Source organism: Coregonus clupeaformis, chromosome 11 (assembly GCF_020615455.1).
Source record: "Coregonus clupeaformis isolate EN_2021a chromosome 11, ASM2061545v1, whole genome shotgun sequence".
Taxonomy (NCBI): Eukaryota; Metazoa; Chordata; class Actinopteri; order Salmoniformes; family Salmonidae; genus Coregonus; species Coregonus clupeaformis.
In genome coordinates, this window is record NC_059202.1 from 8,428,006 (window position 1) to 8,454,827 (window position 26,822).

Here is a 26,822-nt window from a genome sequence, read left to right on the forward strand (position 1 = left end):
AATCTGTTTGGGGATGCCCTGTACCAATACTGTTCCAGACTTACAGAGATTTATATTAGCTGATTCAGAGTCCTCGTTGTCTAGTATTCTGAGTTTCCACCCATCGCTAACACCCCCTCTTAACAGAGGGGTAGTGTGCTAATATAGCACTGTGCCATGCCAGGGGATGGTCTGTGTGGAAGATAAGGTTGCTTATGTTCCCATTTTTATAAAAGTCAGCAAAAAGTGTTTCCTGATTTCCCATAAGGAGTTTTGTACTCTTTTCGTGTCTTATCATTCTTTACATACAGAGGGTACTGTATTTTAATTACCTCTGAACAGCGGGAGGGTGCTTCTAAGGCCTCTCCATTTGGTTGGCGTAGACTGTGCGACTCTCCTGCTATTGTTGGACTCAAGGGCTTTGACACCTGTCACTTCACACGTCAGTGCTAATTGTATTTGTATCTCTTTGTCCTAGCAAGCTTGGTAGCCTTAGCATTCAGTCCTTATAAAGTAAAATATATCATTGTAATGTATTGTTCTTCTTGGTTTTTGAAAGTAAAAAATAGCTTCAGACTAAACATTACTCACTCAGTTCCAGGTTGGATGGTGTTTTCAGGTTTCTGTTTGCCAGAGCATTTGATGTTTAGCTTGGGAATAGTAATACTTGGTAGTAGAAAGCCTCCAGGTAATTCCATCCAAAATCAGGTTGTAGGTTTGGAGTTTTGGTTTAGACTGAAGGTTATGTTGTGGAGGGTAGCATCCTGTTGTCACGACTTCCTCTGAGGCTGCCTCCTCTCCTTGTTCGTGCTGGCTTTGGCGTTTGTCGTCACCAGCCTTCTAGCGACTGGCACTCCTCATCTCATCATTCCATTTGTTTTGTCTTGTTTATTACACACACCTGGTTCATATCCCCTCATCAGTACCTATATAAGTGTTCCCTCTGCCCCCTTGTCTTTGTGTGTGATTGTTTATTGTGAGGATAGTGAAGCTCAGTGGAGCTCCTTGTATTTTGTATCGCCTGGTTATTTTTCCCTGTGTGCCTTGTTGGTTCCAGTGCGCCTGTTTTGCGCACTGGACAGTTTTGACGCTTTACTGCGTAACTCTGTATTCCGGAATAAATCCTGTTATTCTGTGATTTACCCTCCTGCGCCTGACTCCTTCAAATCACCCATCACAGAATCACACACCCGCCATGGAGTCAGCAGGAGAGGAACACATGCCTGGGAGTCGTGGCACGGGACCTGGAGCATTCGACGATGCTAGCCAGCTTGGGAGAAGCGATGGATCGGGTTCTCCAGGTCGTCCAATGCCTGGAGAGGAGAGGACCCGATCTGTCGGGACCAGCTGGACGACCGGATCCAGCCACCCACACCCCAGCACCCAGAGGGATCCATATATCCCGACCACGGGATTTTGACGGGACAGCTGCTCTCTGCCAGGGATTCCTCCTACAACTGGAGCTATATTATTCTAACATCAGCCTGGCTCCATTGGAGTGGGAGAAGGTGTCCACCCTCATCTTCTGTCTCTCGGGGAAAGCCCTGAAGTGGGCCAACGCGGTTTGGAGTGAAGGAGGAGCCGTGTTGAACAACTACGGGGAGTTCGCTCGCCTCTTCCGGGCAGTCTTCGACCACCCACCCGAAGGTAGAGAGACGGGCAACCGGCTGGTTCACCTGAGGAAAGGGACGAGGACCGCGCAGGACTTCGCCCTGGAGTTTCGGACTCTAGCGGCTGGGTCCGGGTGGAATGAGCGGGCCCTCATCGACCACTTCCAGTGCCATCTACGAGAGGACGTCCAAAGGGAGCTAGCCTGCCGGGACACCATGTTGTCCTTCGATCAACTGGTGGACATGGCCATCCGGTTGGACAACCTGCTGGCAGCTAGAGGACATTCTGGAAGGGGCCTGCCCAGTCCACCCCCTGTTGTGTTAGGTCTTCCCTGGTTAGCACTACACAACCCCACCTTTTCATGGTCGCAGAGGGTTCTCACATGGTGGTCGCGAGAGTGTCAGGGTAGGTGTCTAGGTGTTTCCGTTGGTGCAACCACAATGGAAAGTCCAGACACTACCTCCACCGTGCGCATTCCCCCCGAGTACCTCGATTTGGCGCACACGTTTTCCAAAACGCAGGCGACCAAATTACCACCTCATCGGGCGGGGGATTGCGCGATAAACCTTCAGGTAGACGCTGTGCCTCCCAGGACTCATGTATATCCCCTGTCGCAGGCTGAAACGGAGGCTATGGAGACATACATCTCTGAGTCCCGGCGCCAGGGGTTCATTCGTCCCTCCACTTCACCCGCCTCCTCAAGTTTCTTTTTTGTGAAGAAGAAAGACGGTGGTCTGCGCCCTTGCATTGATTACCGAGCACTGAACAAGGGGACAATACGTTATAGTTATCCTCTACCCCTCATTCCATCTGTGATCAAGTCAATGCATGGGGCGCGCTTCTTCACAAAATTAGATCTCCGGAGTGCGTACAACCTGGTGCGTGTCCAAGAGGGGGACGAGTGGAAGACAGCATTCAGCACAACCACGGGGCATTACGAATACCTGGTGATGCCTTACGGTTTGATGAATGCTTCATCCGTCTTCCAGTCCTTTGTGAACGAGGTGTTTCGGGACATGCTTGGTCGCGGTGTAGTGGTCTACATCGATGACATTCTGGTGTATTCCGCTATGCGCACCAAGCATGTGTCCCTGGTTCGCAAAGTGCTGACCCGACTGTTGGAACATGACCTTTATGCCAAGGCAGAAAAGTGTCTGTTTTCCCAACAGTCCGTCTCCTTCCTCGGATACCGCTTTACCACCTCAGGTGTGGAGATGGAGGAGATCGCATTTCAGCCTTGCGTAATTGGTCGACTCCAACCACGGTTAAGGAGGTGCAGTGCTTTATTGGCTTTGCCAACTACTATCGGAGGTTTATCCAGGGCTTTGGCAAGGTCGCAGCTCCCATCACATCTCTGTTGAAGGGTCGGCCGTCCCGGCTCTGCTGGTCTGCTGAGGCTGACCGGGCCTTCAGTAACCTGAGGGTTCTGTTCACCTCAGCCCCGGTACTGGCCCATCCCGATCCATCACTACCGTTCATAGTGAAGGTTGATGCGTCCGAGGTAGGGATAGGCACTGTCCTATTTCAACGCTCGGGCACGCCACCCAAGCTCCGCCCCTGTGCCTTCTTCTCCAAGAAGCTCAGCCCGGCGGAGCAGAACTACGACGTTGGTGATCGGGAGCTGTTAGCTGTTGTCCGAGCCCTGACCGTGTGGAGACATTGGCTCGAGGGGGCGAAAACCCTTTCCTCGTCTGGACGGACCACCATAACCTGGAGTACATCCGGGCAGCGAGGAGGCTGAACCCTCGCCAGGCCAGGTGGGCCCTAATCTTCACCCGGTTTGATTTTTCACTTTCTTACATCCCGGGTACGAAGAACGTGAAGGCAGACACACTGTCACGGCTGTACGACACAGAGGAGAGGCCCATAGACAACACCCCCATACTCCCGGCCTCCCACATTGTGGCTCCGGTAGTATGGGCGATGGACGCGGACATAGAGCGGGCGTTACGCACAGAGCCATCTCCACCTCAGTGTCCAGCTGGGCTGCAGTACGTGCCTTCTCTTGTCCGTGACCGTCTGTCTATTGGGCACACACGGAATCGGTCGTACAGTGCGCTGCCTGACCAGAAGGTACTGGTGGCCTACCTTGGCTAAGGACGTGAGGGTGTATGTCTCCTCCTGCTCGGTGTGCGCCCAGATTAAGGCACCTAGGCACGTCCCAGCGGGTAAGTTACAGCCCTTACCAGTTCCACTTGTGTATTGACTTCCTTACTGATCTTCCCCTCTCTCAAGGTAATACCACCATCCTGGTCGTTGTGGACCGCTTTTCCAAAGCCTGCCGCCTCCTTCCTCTGCCCGGTCTCCCCACGGCCCTGCAGACTGCGGAGGCCCTGTTTACACACATCTTCCGGCACTACGGGGTGCCAGAGGACATAGTGTCTGATCTGGGTCCCCAGTTCACATCCAGGGTCTGGAAGGTGTTCATGGAACGTCTGGGGGTCTCGGTCAGCCTGACCTCTGGTTTTCACCCCGAATCTAATGGGCAGGTGGAATAGGTGAATCAGGATGTGGGTAGGTTCCTGCGGTCCTACTGCCAGGACCGGCCGGTGTTCTTGCCATGGGCCGAATATGCCAGAACTCTCTCCGCCACTCCTCCACTAACTTAACGCCATTTCAATGTGTTTTAGGTTATCAGCCGGTTCTGGCACCGTGGCATCAGAGCCAGACCGAGGCTCCTGCGGTGGATGACTGGTTTTTGCACGCGGAGGAGACGTGGAACGCTGCTCACGTCCACCTCCAACGCGCCGTGTGTCGCCAGAAGGCCAACACTGACCACCACCGCAGTGAGGCCCCGGCCTTTGTACCGGGTGATCGGGTCTGGCTCTCAACCCGGAATCTGCCCCTCCGCCTGCCCTGCCGGAAGCTGAACCCCTGGTTTGTGGGGCCGTTCAAAGTCCTGAGGAGTATAAACGATGTTACTTATAGGTTATTACTGCCTCCAGATTGCTGTATTAACCCCTCGTTCCATGTGTCTCTCCTCAGGCCGGTGGTGGCTGGTCCGCTCCAGGAGTCTGAGATGCGGGAGGTACATCTGTCCCCTCTGGACATCGAGGGGGCCCCAGCGTACTCTGTCCGTTCCATCCTGGATTCAAGGCGTCGGGTGGGGGGCATTCAGTACCTCATGGATTGGGAGGGGTACGGTCCGGAGGAGCAGTGCTGGGTCCCAGTGAGGGATATCCTCGATCCCTCCCTGTTGCGGGATTTCCACCATCGCCATCCGGCTCGCCCTGCTCCATGTCCTCCTGGTCGTCCCCGAGGCCGGCGTCGGCGCGCTGCGCGTCAAGGGTTGGGTACTGTCACGACTTCCTCCGAGGCTGCCTCCTGTTCGGGCAGGCTTCGGCCTTCTAGCCACTGCCGCTCCTCATCTCATCATTCCATTTGTTTTGTCTTGTTTTGCCTCTCCTGTGCCTGACTCCTTCAAATCACCCATCACACCTGTATATCTCCCTGCCAAAAAATCTAAGTTCATCCCTTTCCCCTCCCTTATATCCTTCTCCCTCCCCTTTCCACAAGCTATGCCGACGGTGCAGGTTTTCCCGGCATGCGTGTCTTCTGTGTTACCAATACCCTAACAACCAGGGTCTTAATGTGATCAATATTGCTCAGTAATATTCCACATCTCACAATAAACACTAGCAATCACATATTCACACCAAGCTTATTTTGCAATTCTGTAGAGGGCTTTGGTGGTGGGGGTGGCGGACGGCACACACACAGCTTTAGATGCTGATTATGTCTGGGATAGATAACAAAGAAGTCAAACTACAAGACCCCACTTCACTTTACTCACACAACTTTCTATTTGTGAGTGTCAGCAAATAAGCTCACTTTCTGAAGATACAAAATAATTCATTATTTTCAAGTGCTCTTTTGCCGCGTGATTGCTTTGTCCCAAATTAGTGGGTTGCTATATATTTTTTTACATCTTCCGAAAGATGCGGCCAATATGCTTTGTCATCTCAGTAACTTAAGGGCTGGCAATCTAACACAAACACACACGCTCGCACACACAGATGATAAATGAAGTCCCTTTGATTTAGTTTATTGCTCTGCTTTGCATGTGCATCATAAAAACACAAGTGTAGCATAATTGAATAAGAAAAGGATCCGGCCATTATGATCCATGGAGGTCTTTGATCTGAATAATGTAATAATTGGTATTTTGATGAGGGAATGTTCTCCGTAGGGTTCTGGAACCACTTGGATTAAACTCTCTTTTGTTTAGGAACGTTCTAAACTAAACTGTTAAGTGCTTTCCATTGTCGCAATAGTTAAGCCTGGAAATAAAATGAAAACACAGCGTTTTCTTTTTTTCTCTTTTCTTACTCTCTCGATCGTTCTCCCTCTTTGGGTTAAACTATCTTACTTTATTTCCTTCCCTGATTTAGTGCCATTGCAACTCAACACCTGATTGTGGAAAATGTAAGGCCTTAGATCGTGTTATATAGTGTTTTTTATAAAAGTATTCTCCTCATGTGTTCTTAATCTCCTCTCTCCTGGTGTGAACCACAGAGGAGCTCATAGAACAATGTAATATATGTGTCACATGACCCAGGGGAAGGTCAGGTGGTCAGGCAGACTATCAATGGACAAGAGTCTGACAGAGAATAAACCATGCCTCGTCAACAATTTGTGTTATTGTTTTAATTCATGCACCCTCATTCAATTTACAGGGAGAGGACACCTTGCCTGGGAACAGAGGGACAAACAAATGAACAAATGACAGGCAGGGAGGAGAGGCTACGGGCGGTGAGAGGCGGGCGGATACCTCATCCCTCCATCTCTCTATCCCTCCATCTCCCTCTCCTCAGTAGAGGTGTAACTACATTAAAATGGCCTATTATTTCCCAGTACGGTGCGTTGCGCTGCAGAGTTGGATAGGCCTGTCTATAGTCTTGCATCTAAATGTAATCAGGCTCCATGTTAATTGAGTTGGGCTGGGCCGCACGGATGACTCTGCCCTGCCCCGCCATGAATTGACTAACAATACCCAGAGAGAGAGCGAGAGGGGGAGGGGGGGGAGAGACAGACAGAGAGAGACAGACAGACAGACAGACAGACAGACAGACAGACAGACAGACAGACAGACAGACAGGGTGAGAGACAGACAGGGTGAGAGAGAGTGTAAAGGTATTCACGCATCTTGATTTGTAAGATCTGAAACATAGAATAAAGTATTCATAAAACTTTGAACTCTACCTGAAATAATTTTTCAAATGTCCACTTTGCTACAGTATAATGAAAGCCATGTAAGATCACTCAACTTTCAGGTATCCTTTTCAAAGGCACTGTAGTTCTTAACCTGATACAGAACTGATCTTCCCAACCACAATCTAACCAAAAGAACACCCCCAAGGATAACACTAACACACACCTCTCATTGCTGTTTTTCAATCGTCATCTAAACTCTACTAAGTTGGTCTCCTCTTAGCAGCGTCCTGTACTAGTGGAAACAACAGTCCTTTCCTCATTAACTTGTAGGTAGAGATGCTCCGTAGCATGAAATTACCCATGAGCCTCCCTCTCCAAATAACTCGGTTGGCAAACAAATGATCCGAGCAGACGCAGTAAAAGGCAGATTATTAAAATAATAGGAGGGATTTAAATCTGCCTCCACAGAACAATTCAGCAAAGGACTGCACAATTACTCCTTCTACTTCTCCTCCTCCCCTGTTCATTCCACCTCTCCTCCACCGTCCCCATCCTCCCTCAATTCACGGTGTCCATTTGTTCTCACGGATATAGAAAGGTAGGTAGGTCCCTGGTTCGAATCCCTGAGCCAACTACGTGAAAAATCTGTTGATGTTTCCTTGAGCAAGGAACTTAACCATAATTGCTCCTGTAATTCACTCTGGATAAGAGCGTCTGCTAAAAGTAAAAATGATTACATTTACATACAGCGTCACCTTTTAGGTTGCGCTACTTTATTTTGTAGCAACTCATATTTGCACTTAATTCTATTTCTATATAATACTCTGGTCAACACTTCATATTATATCACCATGAGACTTTGGGCCCTCTCTATCCTTCTCTCTCAGCTCCTAACTCTGTGGTAAATACAGAAGGATGGAGGGACGAGGAGGAGGAGAGGAACAGTGTTGCCATTATCTCTGAGTTATAGTCACTATTTGCATGTCCAACAGCCTCTACGGAGGGCTGGCCACCTTGGTACCACCCCCAGCACAATCAGGGAGATTTACCGTGCCTCACGGCCCACCTTGGGCATCTCCGGATGGGGCAGACAGCCCATTCCCAGCCCCTGGTCTCACTAGGGGCCCTCTGGGCCTCATCCAGGAGCTGGGGAATGGCAGCACTTAACAAGACTGAGGAAGACCAAAATAGACAACTAGCAGGCAGAACCCCCCCAAAAAATGAGGGCAGAACAAAGCATCTGTCTGGTGATAATGGATGATCCACAATAACAGTGTCTGCATATTGTTTCTGCTGTGCTGATGTCTTATTATACCATAATAGAAGAACAGGTATGAACTTCTGACCCTGTGTGAGGATGGTTCATTTCAGTGTCAATGGGGACATCGTCCCTCTGCTCCTCAGGAGCAAATGTAGGCATGTAACGACTTCACCTCGTAAAGCTGCTCAACACACACACAATCACACACACCTTATGCAGCTGAGTAACTGAGATAGTGTTATGTAGTATCATTTGCAGATAGTTAATTGCTCACCTGAGAGGTCTCTGTCCTGTTAGTGCTGTCTCATGGCTGAACTCTGCCAGGGTAATACACACACACACTCTGCCGTATTGATATTGTGACTCCAGCATCTGTTCACCTCCTTGTTAGTTACTGCTTAGACTGCAGCACGGCCTCCTATCTATCTGACTGACTGACTGACTGACTGACTGAATGTGTGTGTGGGTGTGTGTGTGGGTGTGTGTGTGGGTGTGTGGGTGTGTGTGCACATCAGGGACAGACAGAAGTCACAGCACACAGGAGAGGCCAGGGGAAGAGAGGCGACTAATAGAGATATCTACCATAACACCGACACACCAGGGGCCTAATCAACTGTACTGTACAGGCCACTTACATCTACCACCAGTTTCTCTATGTATTTTCCTGTCTGCCTCTCTCTCTCACTGCGACATAAAGTAGAGTGTTTACCAACAAACATAAACAGAATTATTGAGTTTAAGTGGGATATAAACAAAGAGAGAGAGAGAGTTGGGTTTCTGTTTTCAGGATCAGATATGAGTGTAGGAAGTGTGCTGTGGGGAACATTAATCAAAGTGTTCACCCAGTGGGTAACCATATGGCCGAGCAGCACGCCAGCACAGCAAACCTGATGATCCCAGGTAACACAGCACTATTAACTCTACTGGCTGCACTGGAGAAGGGAGTAGAGGATGGGGGAGAGAACGGAGGAGAGCGGGGGAATCAAACCCAAGTGATGAATGAGGTGGACACCAGGGCCTCAGGTAGATCCTGTGGTGAGAGGGGAGGAGGAAGGAGGGAAGGGACAGATGAGGGAGAGAAGAGAGAGGGGCATTGGTCTTGTGTCTGACACCTTTTTTGTTTTCTTGCTAAATTAGCTTATTTTTCAAGCTCTTAAAGCACATTTCCCAAAGCCCATATTGGAATATTTGAGTTTAATCAATTATCGAAACTGTACACATTCCCCCATATTCAAACAATCCCACAAATATCTTCTATCCTACCCATACTAATATCCTGAATGACTTTTGGGAGTTCCCTCCCTTCCTCCCTCTCGGTGCATTTTCATTGAGCATTTTGGGCTGGTGCTTTATGACCCTGATGGGATTCTGTTAATGAGGAAGTGCACGTCTTCAGGTCCTGTCTGGACAGGTCTGCACTTCCTCTCTGGGCTTTATGATTAGGCCACATAATGAACGCCATTCATCTTGGTCTTACACTGCTCACACACATGGACACACACACAGAGAAACACACACGGACACACACCCTGAAGCTAAATTACTAATATCCACCCTTTGACAAACGTTTGGCAATGATAAAAGACAAATGACAAATGGGTCATAATAAAGGTACATTTATGTCTACATTTCTGATACATGGGACAATAAATCTATAGGACAATAACTATTCAATGACTGCACTTGAGGCAACATTGGGTCAGCCTCACACTTATAGCCTGCTGAACAAGTGTAATGTCAAAGCCTCTCCTCTCCTCCCTCCCTTTCAGGGATCGTTGACATTAACCTGGAGCAGTGGTACATTATGTTCTCAGGGTTCACTTTGTTGCTCTCCACATGTCACACCACAAAGCTTTATGGCACAGATCCATCAGTCACACACACACACACACACATAAACACACACACGCACATCAGCGATTTATGGGAGATGGAGTTTGCAGCTGATGGTTAGGCATCAGTCTTCCTGAGGACGACCTGTGGTCTACCAGTCTGCCCCAGGATGGATAGATGAACCTCTTCATCACCTCCACCCCTCCTCCCCTCTTCTCCCTCTGCTTCTCACCTCCTCCCCTCGCTCTTCTGCTCCTTATCCCCTCCTTTCCTCCACTCTTTCTGATCCACTCCTCCTCTCTTTCCTCAATGTAATGGCTTAATGAGTGATGATCTGAAACTAATAGTTCTTACCTGATGGAGATTTGGTTACAAAAAAGGTTACAAGGCCGACTGACACCCCCTCCCTGCTCTGCTCCACCTTTAGACCCCCAGCCTTCTCCCACTCTGTTCACACACCCCATCCCACATCTATCTCACACACACACACACACACACACACACACACACACACACACACACACACACACACACACACACACACACACACACACACACACACACACACACACACACACACACACACACACACACACACACACACACACACACACACACACACACACACACAATGTGGCAGGGTGTAAGCCCCCATTGTTCTGTCTTTGTGTTATCCCAGTGAGGGAGTGTTAGCTGGTCACCCCTCATCAGACCAGAGTTGATTTGGCCTAATTCATCATGACACTGTATTAATGGGCTGCAGTGACACACACACTGTGTTATTTCAGCAAATTCATCATGACTCAGTATGGACAGCAGTGCCCTTCACAGGGGAGATGAGTCACCAATTAACTCACTGTTCACTGCCATACATATACAGGCGTGGAGAATGACAGAGCGGCGTCAATCAACCAGTACAGTAAAGTCAGAGAGAGGGGGAGGGGAAAAAAAGGTATACTTTAGATGGTTGCCTGGTGTTCCAGGATGAGAAGAGAGGGCAATGTTGGGGGTCATAGGTCAACACCTATGTAGACATCTTTATGAGACATGGTTCCCCCGATGCCTCATTCATAAACAGAGTCTAAGTTAGAGTTAGAAGTTCATAGGTATAACACATAAGAGCTACACAGGAGAGTTACACACACACACACACACCTCCCCGCTGGCACACATAAAGCAATATTGCCCTGTGGTCCCCAGTAGACCTGGGCCCTAATAAAGGCTTACGGTCTGAAGGAAACAGCTCTGACACCTCTGAGCCTCCCTCTGCACGCACACACACACACACACACACACACACACACACAGACACACAGACACACAGACACACAGACACACAGACACACACACACACACACACACACACACACACACACACACACACACACACACACACACACACACACACACACACACACACTGACACTGACTGTGGTCACAGGTCGTGGCGTGCTGGGTAGTTAGTGTAATCTCTGTAGTCTAGTGGAACAGACCAGAGCAGAGCAGAGTTTAACCTGTAATATCTTCCCTGCTCCCATGCTGCTGCTTGTAGGGTTTTACTACAGGGGAAATTACACCTGCTCTCGGGCCTGAGACCAACACACACACACGTACGCACACACAGATACACACATTCGTTTGGATTACAAAGCCAGGATACAAGGGAACCAAGGCACACATCTCTCAAATATAAACACAAACAATCAATCACAAAAACACACACATATGAATACACACACACACACCAGTAAAATACTAAATCCTGAGCTGTGTGGGCGAGGTGTGTATGTGAACTGTAGTTTCATTTAGGCCCTGGCTGCCACAACATCACTGATCAACAAAACATTTTATAGTGGTGCTTCACACTTCACACATTAAAACACTGATTCTGCTCTAAAAATATGAGGCTCCCTGACGTCCATAACAGACTAAAAGCCTGCAGTAGCTCTCATCTCCTAAATAAAATAATAATATGCCATTTAGCAGGGTGACTGCAGGGTCATTGGAATACAGCTGCTACTATGGTGCTACAGTGCTTTGTTGTCATGGTGTTGCAATACCACAGCAATACCCAGCTATGGATCATGCACATTTCTACACAGATTTAGTGGATACGAAACTGTGTGTTAAAGGTACATACACACACACACACACACACACACACACACACACACACACACACACACATGTGCATGTGTGCTCACATTCACACACAACTGATTACAGATATCTTACTGCTATCTTAATTTGATCACTCGGTGGTCACAGAGAATTTTCCTGTACAGCAGGAATGCAAACTTGTAGAGTATTTAAGTTTTAAAAGGCTTCTAAAGTTTGTAATTCCTATTTTAAAATGTCAGACTTGATTTACCTTTAAGAAAAATTTATCAAACCCTATAAAAATGCCCATTCATTATAATCCACATAATAATTAGAATTTCCTGTTGCTGCAGGATAATTTTCCTGCTGTGAGAAACTGGTCAAATTAACATCCTACATCTGTACAAGCATCTGTAAGTCGCTCTGGACAAGAGCGTCTGATAAATGACTAAAATGTCAATGTAAAATGTGTTATCTTCTAGTCAAACATCAGCTCAATGATCACATCAATACAAGACATAAATAGAGAATAAATGTCATGAAATCACTGTACATCAAAGTATCATAGTAACACATACATTTATCACGTGACACCAAGCACACCTCCACCCTGGTGTTGTCTATATTAATACCCCCTCCCCACGTTTGATTTATAGAGCTGTAAAAAACACATTGTATTTTAATGTACTGTTCGCTGGCTAGGCCTCCCTAATGAATGTGGATTAGTGTGTACGGATGGTGAGTGTGCCTGCGTGTTGGTGATTCTGTGATCCTGGAGGTTTAAATACACACACATCAGTTTACCCTGCCTTCATGTATATATCTACTTCAAATACCTGGTACCTCTGCACATTGATCTGGTACACCCTGTATATACAGTTGAAGTCGGAAGTTTACATACACTTAGGTTGGAGTCATTAAAACTCGTTTTTCAACCACTCCACATATTTCATGTTAACAAAGTATAGTTTTGGCAAGTCGGTTAGGACATCTACTTTGTGCATGACACAAGTAATTTTTCCAACAATTGTTTCACTTATAATTCACTGTATCACAATTCCAGTGGGTCAGAAGTTTACATACACTAAGTTGACTGTGCCTTTAGACAGCTTGGAAAATTCCAGAAAATGATGTCATGGCTTTCGAAGCTTCTGATAGGCTAATTGACATCATTTGAGTCAATTGGAGGTGTACCTGTGGATGTATTTCAAGGCCTACCTTCAAACTCAGTGCCTCTTTGCTTGACATCATGGGAAAATCAAAAGAAATCAGCCAAGACCTCAGAAAAATAATTGTAGACCTCCACAAGTCTGGTTCATCCTTGGGAGCAATTTTCAAACGCCTGAAGGTACCACGTTCATCTGTACAAACAATAGTACGCAAGTATAAACACCATGGGATCACGCAGCCGTCAAACCGCTCAGGAAGGAGACGCGTTCTGTCTCCTAGAGATGAACGTACTTTGGTGCGAAAAGTGCAAATCAATCCCAAACAACAGCAAAGGACCTTGTGAAGATGCTGGAGGAAACAGGTACAAAAGTATCAATATCAATATGTGCAACTGCACATGGGGACAAAGATTGTACTTTTTGGAGAAATATCCTCTAGTCTGATGAAACAAAAATATAACTGTTTGGCCATAATGACCTTCGTTATGTTTGGAGGAAAAAGGGGGGACTTGCAAGCCGAAGAACACCATCCCAACCGTGAAGCACGGGGGTGGCAGCATCATGCTGTGGGGGTGCTTTGCTGCAGGAGGGACTGGTCCACCTCACAAAATAGATGGCATCATGAGGAACGAAAATTATGTGGATATATTGAAGCAACATCAAGACATCAGTCAGGAAGTTAAAGCTTGGTCGCAAATGGGTCTTCCAAATGGACAATGACCCCAAGCATACTTCCAAAGTTGTGGCAAAATGGCTTAAGGACAACAAAGTCAAGGTATTGGAGTGGCCATCACAAAGCCCTGACCTCAATCCTGTAGAAAATTTGTGGGCAGAACTGAAAAAGCATGTGCGAGCAAGGAGGCCTACAAACCTGATTCAGTTACAGCAGCTCTGTCAGGAGGAATGGGCCAAAATTCATCCAACTTATTGTGGGAAGCTTGTGGAAGGCTACACGAAACGTGCTAAGGTGTATGTAAACTTCCGACTTCAACTGTAGCTCCATTCTTGTGTATTTGATTTTATTCCTCGTGTTACCATTTTATTTGTATTATTATATTTTAGCTCATCGCTGGGAAGGGCTCGTAAGCAAGCATTTCACGGTAAAGTTTACACCAGTTGTATTTGGCGCATGTGACAAATAAAATGTGATTTGATTTGACACACACAGCCTCTTTACCTCTATATAAAAACCCAGGGTAGAGGACAGAGAAGAGGGTGGTGTCTGGAGGGACTCAGTGCTGGTAATAGGAGATGAGGAGAGACAACGTCAGACTGGATGGAGCTCAGAGAGACAGTCAGTCACTATCCTAACATCAAACATCTCATTAGGTCTAATTACTGCTTGGAACACATGTAGACACATCATAATGTTAGTCCTTGTCAGACATTTACATTACATTTACATTTACATTTAAGTCATTTAGCAGACGCTCTTATCCAGAGCGACTTACAGGAGCAATTAGGGTTAAGTGCCTTGCTCAAGGGCACATTAACGTCATTTAGCAGACGCTCTTAGCCAGAGCGACTCACAAATTGGTGCGTTCACCCTATAGCCAGTGGGATAACCACTTTACAATTTGGGGGGGGGGTTGGAAGGAACACTTTATCCTATCCCAGGTATTCCTTAAAGAGGTGGGGTTTCAAATGTCTCCGGAAGGTGGTGAGTGACTCCGCTGTCCTGGCGTCGTGAGGGAGCTTGTTCCACCATTGGGGTGCCAGAGCAGCGAACAGTTTTGACTGGGCTGAGCGGGAGCTATGCTTCCGCAGAGGAAGGGAGCCAGCAGGCCAGAGGTGGATGAACGCAATGCCCTCGTTTGGGTGTAGGGACTGATCAGAGCCTGAAGGTACAGAGGTGCCGTTCCCCTCACTGCTCCATAGGCAAGCACCATGGTCTTGTAGCGGATGCGAGCTTCAACTGGAAGCCAGTGGAGTGTGCGGAGGAGGGGGTGACGTGAGAGAACTTGGGAAGGTTGAACACCAGACGGGCTGCGGCATTCTGGATGAGTTGTAGGGGTTTAATGGCACAGGCAGGGAGGCCAGCCAACAGCGAGTTGCAGTAGTCCAGACGGGAGATGACAAGTGCCTGGATTAGGACCTGTGCCGCTTCCTGTGTAAGGCAGGGTCGTACTCTCCGAATGTTGTAGAGCATGAACCTGCAGGAGCGGGTCACCGCCTTGATGTTGGCGGAGAACGACAGGGTGTTGTCCAGGGTCACGCCTAGGCTCTTCGCACTCTGGGAGGAGGACACAGCGGAGTTGTCAACCGTGATGGCGAGATCATGGAACGGGCAGTCCTTCCCCGGGAGGAAGAGCAGCTCCGTCTTGCCAGGGGTTCAGCTTGAGGTGGTGATCCGTCATCCATACTGATATGTCTGCCAGACATGCAGAGATGCGATTCGCCACCTGGTTATCAGAAGGGGGAAAGGAGAAGATTAGTTGTGTATCGTCAGCGTAGCAATGATAGGAAAGGCCATGTGAGGATTTGACAGAGCCAAGTGACTTGGTGTATAGGGAGAAAAGGAGAGGGCCTAGAACTGAGCCCTGGGGGACACCAGTGGTGAGAGCACGTGGTGCGGAGACAGCTTCTCGCCACGCCACTTGGTAGGAGCGACCGGTCAGGTAGGACGCAATCCAGGAGTGAGCCGCGCCGGAGATGCCCAGCTCGGAGAGGGTGGAGAGGAGGATCTGATGGTTCACAGTATCAAAGGCAGCAGACAGGTCTAGAAGGACAAGAGCAGAGGAGAGAGATCTGTCTTGGGTCCTTTGATAAAGCTACTGGACCTTTCCATTTACATTGGAGACCTTGATGATATCTAAATAATATTGTTGTGGTGCCATTAGATTTGATGATTGAAGACAAAAAGCTAAATATGGCATGGGTGTGTGACTGTCTCCATATTCCACAACACTACATTGGCACCTTGTTACCTACGTTGACTACAACAAAGGCAGACAGACTGGCAGCCAGGCTAAACCCAACACCTCCTGGATTAAAGCAGACTCTGTAGTGTTCTAAAGACAGGCTGGATCTTTACTGCTCTGCTCTGGTCAGCACTAGTAAAGACTGGCCCTGCAGTTAAAAGCCTACTCTAGATGTGAGTAACCTTTCACCTAAGACGTCTTTAGGAGCACCCTCCCAGGGTGAGAAAGGGGGAAGACAGAGAGAACAAGTGAGGGAGAGAGACAGAGCACAGATAGAGATGGAGAGAGAGTTTGAAGTCCTAATATCGTTCAGACAACAAGGTGGTGTAATACCCATAACGTCTGAGCCATGCCCCACAGTGACAGCATCAGTCATCTAAATCATCTATATTCTCCCCATCTGACCCCTGGCTAGTGACCCATCACTCTAACACACACACCTTCACGACAGGCCTAAAAAATACTGCATATCTAGCAAGATAAGGCCCGGTTATTATTTGATTTATTCAAAATTATTCCTCTACGGCTCTTTCCATACAAAATGTTCCTATAGCTCAGTGTGGTCAGTGCAATTAAAACCTGGCCCTCTCCTCTTCAGAAGACAGAGGGCTCCTTCTTACTAGACAGACATAAGACAGCAAACTGTGTGTGTGTGTGTGTGTGTGTGTGTGTGTGTGTGTGTGTGTGTGTGTGTGTGTGTGTGTGTGTGTGTGCACGCGTGATAACTATGCAGTCCAGTCTGCTCCTGCGTGGGGAGAGTGAGTGAAGAATGCTTGCTTGGCACTTTAGGCTTCATTTAGGCACTCCTCTTCTCCCTGGCCACTCTATTAGCAGTCTGGAGAGAATGATGTATGTCCCAAGCCAAGAGAAATGCATAATCAAGCATTTAAACAAACACCACAGTCTCTCGCTATCACACACACATACAACAACACACGCAAATACAGACACGTACACATCAGCCACACACACAGTTATGTTTGTCCACACACACACAGTCATCCAAATGCCTTCTGTAAAACCCTCCATAATATCTAACCTGGTTATATTATACAGTATCCCTCCATATTATGCCCCTGTGTTATATCCTGCTGAAATCCCCTACAGAGTGCGGTGGTAAGGCTGGTGTAGGTGAGTTGCGGTGTGTGTCTGCTCTGAGGAGAGATCAGGGAGAGAAAGAGGGCTGAGGGGCCGAGGAGAGTTCTCCCATCTCATTTACATCACGCCACCCCAAGCCTCTCCTCCCTCTCTCCATCCCTGTCTCCACTAAACTAATGCAGGGACGGGGGGGTGTTTATGGCTGAGCAGGAAGGGTAAACAGGAAGTAAATAAGGTGAGAGATGTGAAAGTATCCCAGGAGAACAGGAGACATGCTAGTAATATGTGAGGAAACAGACCAATTTGCAGCGCGTGTCGCCCCCGGGAATAGGACAGAGGCCCATGAATGATTCTGCTCATGTAGCTGAGACGAGAGGAGAGGTGAGAGGAGGGAGGAGGAGGAGGTAAGACAGTGTGTTTTAATGTGAGGGGTGTTTATGAGGATCTGAAAGGGGGTTCTGAGCCAGCTTATGTACAAGCCTAAACATCCGGCAGCAATCTGAGCTGGATTTATGCATCTAAAGCTACAGTAGACACTGTTATCCCTGTGTATGAATTATGAATGGGCAACAAAATACCTTTTTCAAAGTGCAAGAGGGCTGTTTAGAACAAAGTATAGTTTTTCTTCAATAATTTGATGATTATAAAATGAGTAAAAAGACCACCTGTAAGCAAAAGCATAACCTCAATTGGTAGAGCATGGCGCTTGTAACGCCAGGGTAGTGGGTTCGATCCCTGGGACCACCCATACGTAAAAATGTATGCACACATGACTGTAAGTCACTTTGGATAAAAGCGTCTGCTAAATGGCATATTATTATTATAAAACAAGATGAACAAAGAGAGAGAATGAGAGAGCACAGGGGCCTGCTCACTGACCTGGGAAATGAGGGCCGATTTCCTCGCTAGTTCTGGGTAGGAAAGAAGAAAAAACAAAGGGAGGGAGGGAGAGGGGGAGAGAGAGAGAGAGAGAGAGAGAGAGAGAGAGAGAGAGAACACGGGGAAGTCTTGAGCACTAACTAAAAAGAAAATACAAAAGCAGAGGGGCACAAGGAGAACAGAGTGGAGAGGTGACAGTCTTTGGAGTGCTAACTAAAAGAGAGGCATCCTGAGGCCCTGTGGGGTGGTGTGTGTGTGTGTGTGTGTCAAGGTCAGCATTTCATATGTGTCACTTCCTGTTGGCCAATGCGGCAGGAGCGTAGCTTGGCACTAGGGCCGCCAGCGGGAAAGACTGACACAGCAGGTTACCACACTGGGAGACACACACACATTTCTCTGCAAACTAGTTTGGGTCTAGCTGAGAGTAAAGTGCATTACAGTTTAGGTGGCATACACCGGCCTATAGCACATGCATACTGTACATATGCACTAATGACCACAGGTATAGCCTCACATTACCACATACAAGATCTCTCACACGCATACACACAGAAACACACACTTTCCAGTAGAACTTTGCCATATAGTTTGTGAAGCTGTATGTGAGGACTGGAGAGCTCTGCTTAGGCTTGGGCAACATATTGTTTATACCGTATACCGGGGTATTTCGAAATACCGTTGTGTGCACATTCAGTAATACCGTATACCCCAGTATGGTACAAAAACGAGATGACGGTATGAAGATCTGGATACCGCCCAACCCTATTGCTACCTCACTGCCTCCTCGTCTCTGTACCTCTCAATCTGCCTCCGTCTGTGGATGACTGACTTCTATTTCCTTGCCTGCCTGGCTGAACACCTGCTCTGTAAAATGGACTGCTTTGGCTAGGACAACAATAGCAGCCTCAGTGACTAACTATTCTGTCTGTCTGCTTATTTTGTTGCCTGTCTCCCCGGCCCTGGTCGGTGTTAATGTGGTTGTTTGACATTGCATGCAGAGGGCTTTCTTCTCCTAGAAGCCCCGGTGGACAGTAGGCTTTACCCTAATTGGTTCCTGAGCACAACCCTGACACAACCCTCCACAGCCGCAAACAGCCATGTTAATGCCCCGACACACAAACCCGTCTGTAAAATACACTCTGTAAACAACAAGAACAGGACAATCAGTGGCTAGCTGACTAATTAACATCCTCACAAAACATCTCATTAGCATTTCCTACAGAGGGGAAGGAGAAAGTGTGTAAGTGATATTCTGCACAGTGGCCATGGGCCTTGGTAGGCCCACCAATCAGAGGGTGGTATCTCAGGGGAGTCCATTACGCCTCTCCATGGGGGGTGGCGGAACCAAAGATAAGCAGAATTTTAGAGGCAATCAGGAAAAATAAATCACTGGGCCAACGCAGTTTAACCAGCAGCTTAACCTGCTTTACTGTGAGCGGAATATCAGATTCTGTTTCAGAGGCACAGTGGTATGGAGCTGTATAGTTTACAGGAGATGAGTGGACAGTGCGTCAACCAGTCAAGGTGCAGACAAACGTCACAGCTGCATTGCAGAATACTGAAGTGCAAAAACGGATACCATTTTGACTGTTAGGATATCATGGCCTTCATCAGAATACTGTATGTCCCAAACATTACAAAGAGAAAGAAAATTCCACAAATCCTGTCTTCCAAGAACCAGTGGTGTGGGTGTGTTTGCAGGCATAGCAGAGAGGAGTGTGATTCCCTGAACAGGATATGACCCCTGAACTCTGACCTGTGTTCCAGCCTATCTGTCTTGACCCATGGTATTATCCTTCTGTCACCTGACTGTTATACCCACTGTCAGGATTCCATGACACAGCACTCATCACACAGCTACCACTACACTGGGGTTATGATAAAGTAGCCCATTCTGAGCGAACAGAGAGAGAAAGAGAGAGTTGGGGGAGAAAGAGAGAGAGGGAGAGAAAGAGAGGGAGAGAGAGAGACAGAGACTCCTATTGTAATCTGTGTGGCGGGCCAGGCAGGTAGTGGGGGGGTCAGGGGTCAGGTGCTATCGGGACAGCAGCTCAGCTCCTGCCAGCCCTGACTGAACTCAGGAAATAGATGACCTTTTCATGACCTTTTGTCTAGAAGACCCCAAAATATCCTCTTATCACAACGACCTTAGCGTGGGTACATGGGAAGAGGAGGAGAGACATCCATCATGGGGCAGATTAATCCTCCTCTCCATTCTTCTGCTCCATCTATTAATAATGATGCCAGAGGGGAGAATTTGCTCCCAAGATTTATTCTGATATCGTGACTTTTATTCATTAACCTGCATAACGGGCCTTTCCTTTTAGCAAGGAATATGGACTCTAGTTTTTTTACTGCAAATTCTCAGCACATTGACTGAGCTTGTTTAGACTGCAAATTCAAGTACTCGTTGACCTATTCTAAAAAATCCTTTGTGAATGAGGGTTTACGTACAGTACCAGTCATAAGTTTGGACACACCTACTCATGCAAGGGGTTTTCTTTATTTTTACTATTTTCTACATTGTAGAATAATAGTGAAGACATCAAAACTATGAAATAACACATATGGAATCATGTAGTAACCAAAAAAGTGTTAAACAAATCAAAGTATATTTTAGATTCTTCAAATAGCCACCCTTTTCCTTAATGACAGCTTTGCACACTCTTGGCATTCTCTCAACCAGCTTCACCTGGAATAATTTTCCAACAGTCTTGAAGGAGTTCCCACATATGCTGAGAACTTGTTGGCTGCATTTCCTTCACTCTGTGGTCCAACTCATCCCAAACCATCTCAAATTGGGTTGAGATCGGGGGATTGTGGAGGCCAGGCCATCTGATGCAGCACTCCATCACTCTCCTTCTTGGTAAAATAGCCCTTACACAGCCTGGAAGTGTATTGGGTCATTGTCCTGTTGAAAAACAAATGATAGTCTCACTAAGCCCAAACCTGATGGGATGGCATATCGCTGCAGAATGCTGTGTTAGCCATGCCAGTTAAGTGTGCCTTGAATTCTAAATAAATCACAGACAGTGTCACCAGCAAAGCACCCACACACCATAACACCTCCTCCTGAATGCTTTACAGTGGGAACTACACATGCGGAGATAATCCGTTCACCCACACTGCGTCTCACAAAGACACAGCGGTTGGAACCAAAAATCTCCAATTTGTACTCCAGATCAAAGGACAAATTTCCACCGGTCTAATGTCCATTCCTCGTGTTTCTTGGCCCAAGCAGGTCTCTTCTTCTTATTGGTGTCCTTTAGTAGTGGTTTCTTTGCAGCAATTCGAACATGAAGGCCTGATTCACACAGTCCCGTCTGAACAGTTGATGTTGAGATGTGTCTGTGACTTGAACTCTGTGAAGCATTTATTTGGGCTGCAATTTCTGAGGCTGGTAACTCTAATGAACGTATCCTCTGCAGCAGAGGTAACTCTGGGTCTTCCATTCCTGTGGCGGTCCTGATGAGAGCCAGTTTCATCATAGTGCTTGATGGTTTTTGCGACTGCACTTGAAGAAACGTTCAAAGTTCTTGAAATGTTCCGTACTGACTGACCTTCATGTCTTAATGTAATGATGGACTGTCGTTTCTCTTTGCTCATTTGAGCTGTTCTTGCCATAATATGGACTTGGTCTTTTACCAAATAGGGCTATCTTCTGTATACACCCCCTACCTTGTCACAACACAACTGATTGGCTCAAACGCATTAAGAAGGAAATAAATTCCACAAATTAACTTAAGAAGGCACACCTGTTAATTGAAATGCATTCCAGGTGACTACCTCATGAAGCTGGTTAAGAGAATACCAAGAGTGTGCAAAGCTGTCATCAAGGCAAAGAGTGGCTATTTGAAGAATCTCAAATATAAAATATATTTTGATTTGTTTAACACTTTTTGGGTTACTACATGATTCCATATGTGTTATTTCATAGTTTTGATGTCTTCACTATTATTCTACAATGTAAAAAATAGTAAAAATAAAGAAAAACCCTTGAATGAGTAGGTGTGTCCAAACTTTTGACTGGTAGCATACATATTAAATAAACATAAATGTGATGGTATACACTCCTCTCCATATGTATTTGGACAATTAAGCAATTTTTTTATTATTTGGCTATATTCTCCAGAGTTTTATATTTGAGATATAATGTTTCATATTAGGCGACAGCACAGAATGTCAGCTTTTATTTGAGGGTATTTTCATACATATCTGTTTTACCGTTTAGAAATGAAAGCACTTTATGCATCTAGTCCCCCCATTTGAAGAAGTCATAAGTATTTGGACAAATTCACATATAGTGTATTAAAGTAGTCAAAAGTTTAGCATTTGGTCCCCTAATTTGATACACTATAAGTGAATTTGTCCAAATATGACTTCACATGTGGGGGACTAGATACATAGTGCTTTCATTTATAAACGGTAAAACATGTATGAAAATATCCTCAAACGAAAGGTGACATTCTGTACTGTCGCCTCATATGAAACATTTGATCTCAAATCTGAAATCCTGGCGTATAGAGTCAAATTAAAATGACATCTTCACTGTCCAAATACATACGGAGGGGAGTGTATGTCAACACTGTAGCACGCCGACAATGGTTGGCCATGGATAAATCACTGTCCATTTACACTTAAAATCTAATACCAATGATTCAAAAACATTTAAGAACAAATGAATTTAAGAACAAACTGAGGTATTGCTGTTTAGGAAGAGAGATCTGTGTTGAGTTGAAACTGCAGGTCTATTATCATTGACATCCTGCTATCAGTCTTTCGCTCTCTCTACTCAGTGCTCCCTCTCTCTTCTCAGTTTCTCTCACTATGATCCCTCTCCCTCTTGTTCTGTCTATCTCACTTTCTGCAATGAGCGCTCTCTTTCTCCCCCCCCCCCCCTCCTCAACCCAGTACTAATGGCTTATTCTTTCTGCTCCAGCAGACACATCCCACTTGTTTATTTTCCCCCACTCGTAAATCTGGGGGTGCGTCACAGGCGCTAAGATATTACAGCTATATTCTCAGGTAATGTAATTCTCTCTCTCTCTCTCTCTCTCTCTCTCTCTCTCTCTCTCTCTCTCTCTCTCTCTCTCTCTCTCTCTCTCTCTCTCTCTCTCTCTCTCTCTCTCTCTCTCTCTCTCTCTCTCTCTCTCTCTCTCTCTCTCTCTCTCTCTCTCTCTCTCTCTCTCTCTCTCTCTCTCTCTCTCTCTCTCTCTCTCTCTCTCTCTCTCTCTCTCTCTCTCTCTCTCTCTCTCTCTCTCTCTCTCTCTCTCTCTCTCTCTCTCTCTCTCTCTCTCTCTCTCTCTCTCTCTCTCTCTCTCTCTCTCTCTCTCTCTCTCTCTCTCTCTCTCTCTCTCTCTCTCTCTCTCTCTCTCTCTCTCTCTCTCTCTCTCTCTCTCTCTCTCTCTCTCTCTCTCTCTCTCTATCCCAACTCTAACTCATGTGGGTTTCAAGGGTTTCCAGTTTGCATGCGTGCAAGTGCACACGGGTGTAGGTTAATAAAGCTCCAGCAGTGTGACTCACCCACTCCTGCTGTATGAGCCTGACAGCCTTGCTGGCCTTGGAGAGGTTTCTACAGGCCAGGATCACATGGGCGCCATGGAGGGCAAACGACTTGGCTATCTCAAAGCCTACAAACAGAGAGGGGAAGAAGGAGGGAGGGAGGGAGAGAGGGGGGTAGGGGAGAAGGGGGCATGAGGAGAGGGGAGCAACATAGAGAGGGTAGAGGGAGAAAAGAGAGAGACAAGAAGAGGAGGGAGACAGAGAGAGAAAGAGTAATGCTTTAAAGATGAGTTATTTTGGGAGATAATTTGGAGATACTCAGGGCAGTTGACTGTGAAGGGGTAGAAGATGGGTTAGAATCCATATCTATGTTGCATATAATTTCTATCACTGAGGAGGGAGCCAAAGGGTCTACTGGGGAAAGTTAATCATGTCTGTGAAGTGATGACACTGATTTAATTAATGTGGTTCAGGACTTCACCCGCTAGTCCCTGATACAGTTATAGGAAACCAACCACAAACCATCTCAGAAGGTATCACTATCCACTGACTCTTACTGAGAGAAACACAGAAATTCATATTGGTTGGAGTGGTAATGCAGTATCAATTATACTAGCAATAATAATAATGATGTTGATGATATGGTTAACAACTGAAGTTATAGAGAAGATAACTAGAAAATCAGAACCAATCAACTGACTTGAGAATAACTTTCATTTCAAACCTTGGTATGATATTCCAGCACTTCAAAGACTGACTGATAAGGACATTTATTACATCAAAAGTTGTTCTGATAGGAACTGGATTTATCAGGCCAAGACTACTTCACGACTCCATCCAACTCATGTAGTCACGATAAAACGAACAAAAAACCAAGATAGAGACGGAAGTTATTTTCCAAATTGCCAGTCTAAATGGGTCATTTCAACCCAGAGGTAGAATTCATTTACGAGATTAACGTTTCCTTAAATCATATTTTTATTTCCCGTTAAGACATTGATTTTAACAGCGTGCTATAAACCGTTCAGTATCCACTCATTTATACATATTTAATAAACAGAAACAGACACACAGACGTAGAGTGGTGAGTGATAGGCCGATAGGGCAGGTTGGTGCACACTAAGTGGTTGTGGCGGAGAGGAGTTGAGAGGAGGCGCGGCAGACAGCCAGTATCACAGCCAGCGTGGATTAAAACCAACCGGTAATTAGATTAGGTCTTAATCTGATATTCATTAAGTGGAGAACTAGGAGGCCTAATTGTGAGTGGAGTGTTAAATAGTAATATCTATTAAAACTGTAAATTGGAGTGGGATTGGAGGGGCTCTCTGACAACTGAAGCATGGAATTAAATCATATGACACCTTACTAGGTGTAATGGAAAGAGTGCTGCCCCATGCTAATGGTCCCCTCACAATATTAACTAAATGAAAGAAGAGAAAGAGTTGCACTTTGACATTTGGATAAAAATAGTAGGTAAACACTTTTTAAAAAGTGTTTGAACAGGCATACATACATACAAAGTGTACTCTCTCTGTCTTTCCCCCCCCCCCCCACCACCAGTTAAAATACAATGTGAGTATTATTACGTAAAATGTGAATGTTTCTCTAACAATATCTGATTTACGTTAAACAATGAACCGGAAAGCAACAAACCCAAGGTTGGACTTAAATTTACAAATGATAAACAGCAATCAGAAGAGGAGGGCAGACATGCGTGCTACAGCTTAAACAACGATTATTCCATCCTGTCTAAATTGAACAAGAACACTGGCAGCTGGGTAAACAACGCCACCTCACACTCACTTGTTGTGTGTACCAAGCATGAAAGTGAAATTAATCGACACCAGTGTTTTCCATAATGGAGTACAAATTTCGAATTTGGCAGTAACAACAACAACATGGGCGAAGGAGCTGTGTTTTCTTCATGACAAATAACAAGGGCTTGACATTCATTGTGAAATAACGAGAATGACGTTGTTTTACAGAGGCTTCCCGCCCTCACGCCTGTGTTTCCCTTGGTGCTGAGATTAGTTCCTGGTCAGGTGAACAACAGGGGAGGTTATTTAGCGTGGCACCCAGACTGTAGAACATGACAGGAGGTCAGGCTGAGGTGTGTTCTACTCAGGGATAAAAAGAGGCCATGGGCTGTAATACTCCTCAGCAAGCGTTTAGAGGGAAACACACAGCACACTTTTAGGGCTGGTTACCCAGACCCAGATGAAGCCTAAATGATGATTAAAAAGCATTCTCAATGGAGAATTTTCCTTTAAAGTGCTTATAATCCAGACTACCAGCAAATGAGGACCAGAGAGTTACAGCAACTTTGCTCAGATTCACAGCATCCATCATTATAATCCTGTATTATACAATCAGAGAGAAATCTCTATGAACCAGTGGGTGGATGCTCTGCATGGTACATTAGGATCCTGGCCGTCCTGATATCCCCAATAATGAGTGTGATTTAACGCTGTTTGTTCGTATTCCCTCCGTACACAGGTGTATTGGCTCAGCCTAATGAGATCATTACCAGTAAAGCTGTTTATTTGGCAAACGGAAAACAAGTCTCTCTCTCTCTCTCTCTCTCTCTCTCTCTCTCTCTCTCTCTCTCTCTCTCTCTCTCTCTCTCTCTCTCTCTCTCTCTCTCTCTCTCTCTCTCTCTCTCTCTCTCTCTCTCTCTCTCTCTCTCTCTCTCTCTCTCTCTCTCTCTCTCTCTCTCTCTCTCTCTCTCTCTCTCTCTCTCTCTCTCTCTCTCTCTCTCTCTCTCTCTCTCTCTCTCTCTCTCTCTCTCTCTCTCTCTCTCTCTCTCTCTCTCTCTCTCTCTCTCTCTCTCTCTCTCTCTCTCTCTCTCTCTCTCTCTCTCTCTCTCTCTGAGTGCTCTAATTCTCCTCCATTCCAACTGCAGCTCTTCCATTAGTTTCAGGGAGGTGGTGTCACCCCAAAAGTAGGATGTATGGTTTGTAATTACAGCCCAGGGGTGAGTTGTTCCATCTGAGAGGCCTGGAGGGGTTCTATTACCCCTGGCCTGGCCCCTCTTAACCCCCACCTCACCCCCACACACTCCCCTCATGCTTCACATTGCATGCCCTCTCACACACACCTCCATGACACCCCCCCCAACTCCCACTCCCCCTGTGACCACCTCCAACTCCCACCGCAATCTCTCATCAAGGCCTCCCATCACACTGGTTACCTCAGCCTTTACCTTACCTTTACACACACACTCACACACAGACTTCATCATGGCCTCCAATAACACCGGTCACCCCTGTCCCTACGGTAACGGGTTACACACGCACACACACACATCACTGGAGG

General features: G+C 46.5%; 1 protein-coding gene across 2 annotated transcripts in view; it reads right to left on the reverse strand.

Annotated features, from left to right (window-relative positions):
* LOC121576371 (WW domain-containing oxidoreductase-like) overlaps window positions 1-26,822 on the reverse strand; it is an 80,869-nt gene that overhangs the window by 41,538 nt on the left and 12,509 nt on the right. For both annotated transcript variants that reach the window (XM_041889458.1, XM_041889457.1), the window contains one exon: window positions 23,529-23,635. In XM_041889458.1, the coding sequence (XP_041745392.1) occupies window positions 23,529-23,635 (107 nt within the window). The remainder of the gene's footprint in view (window positions 1-23,528; window positions 23,636-26,822) is intronic.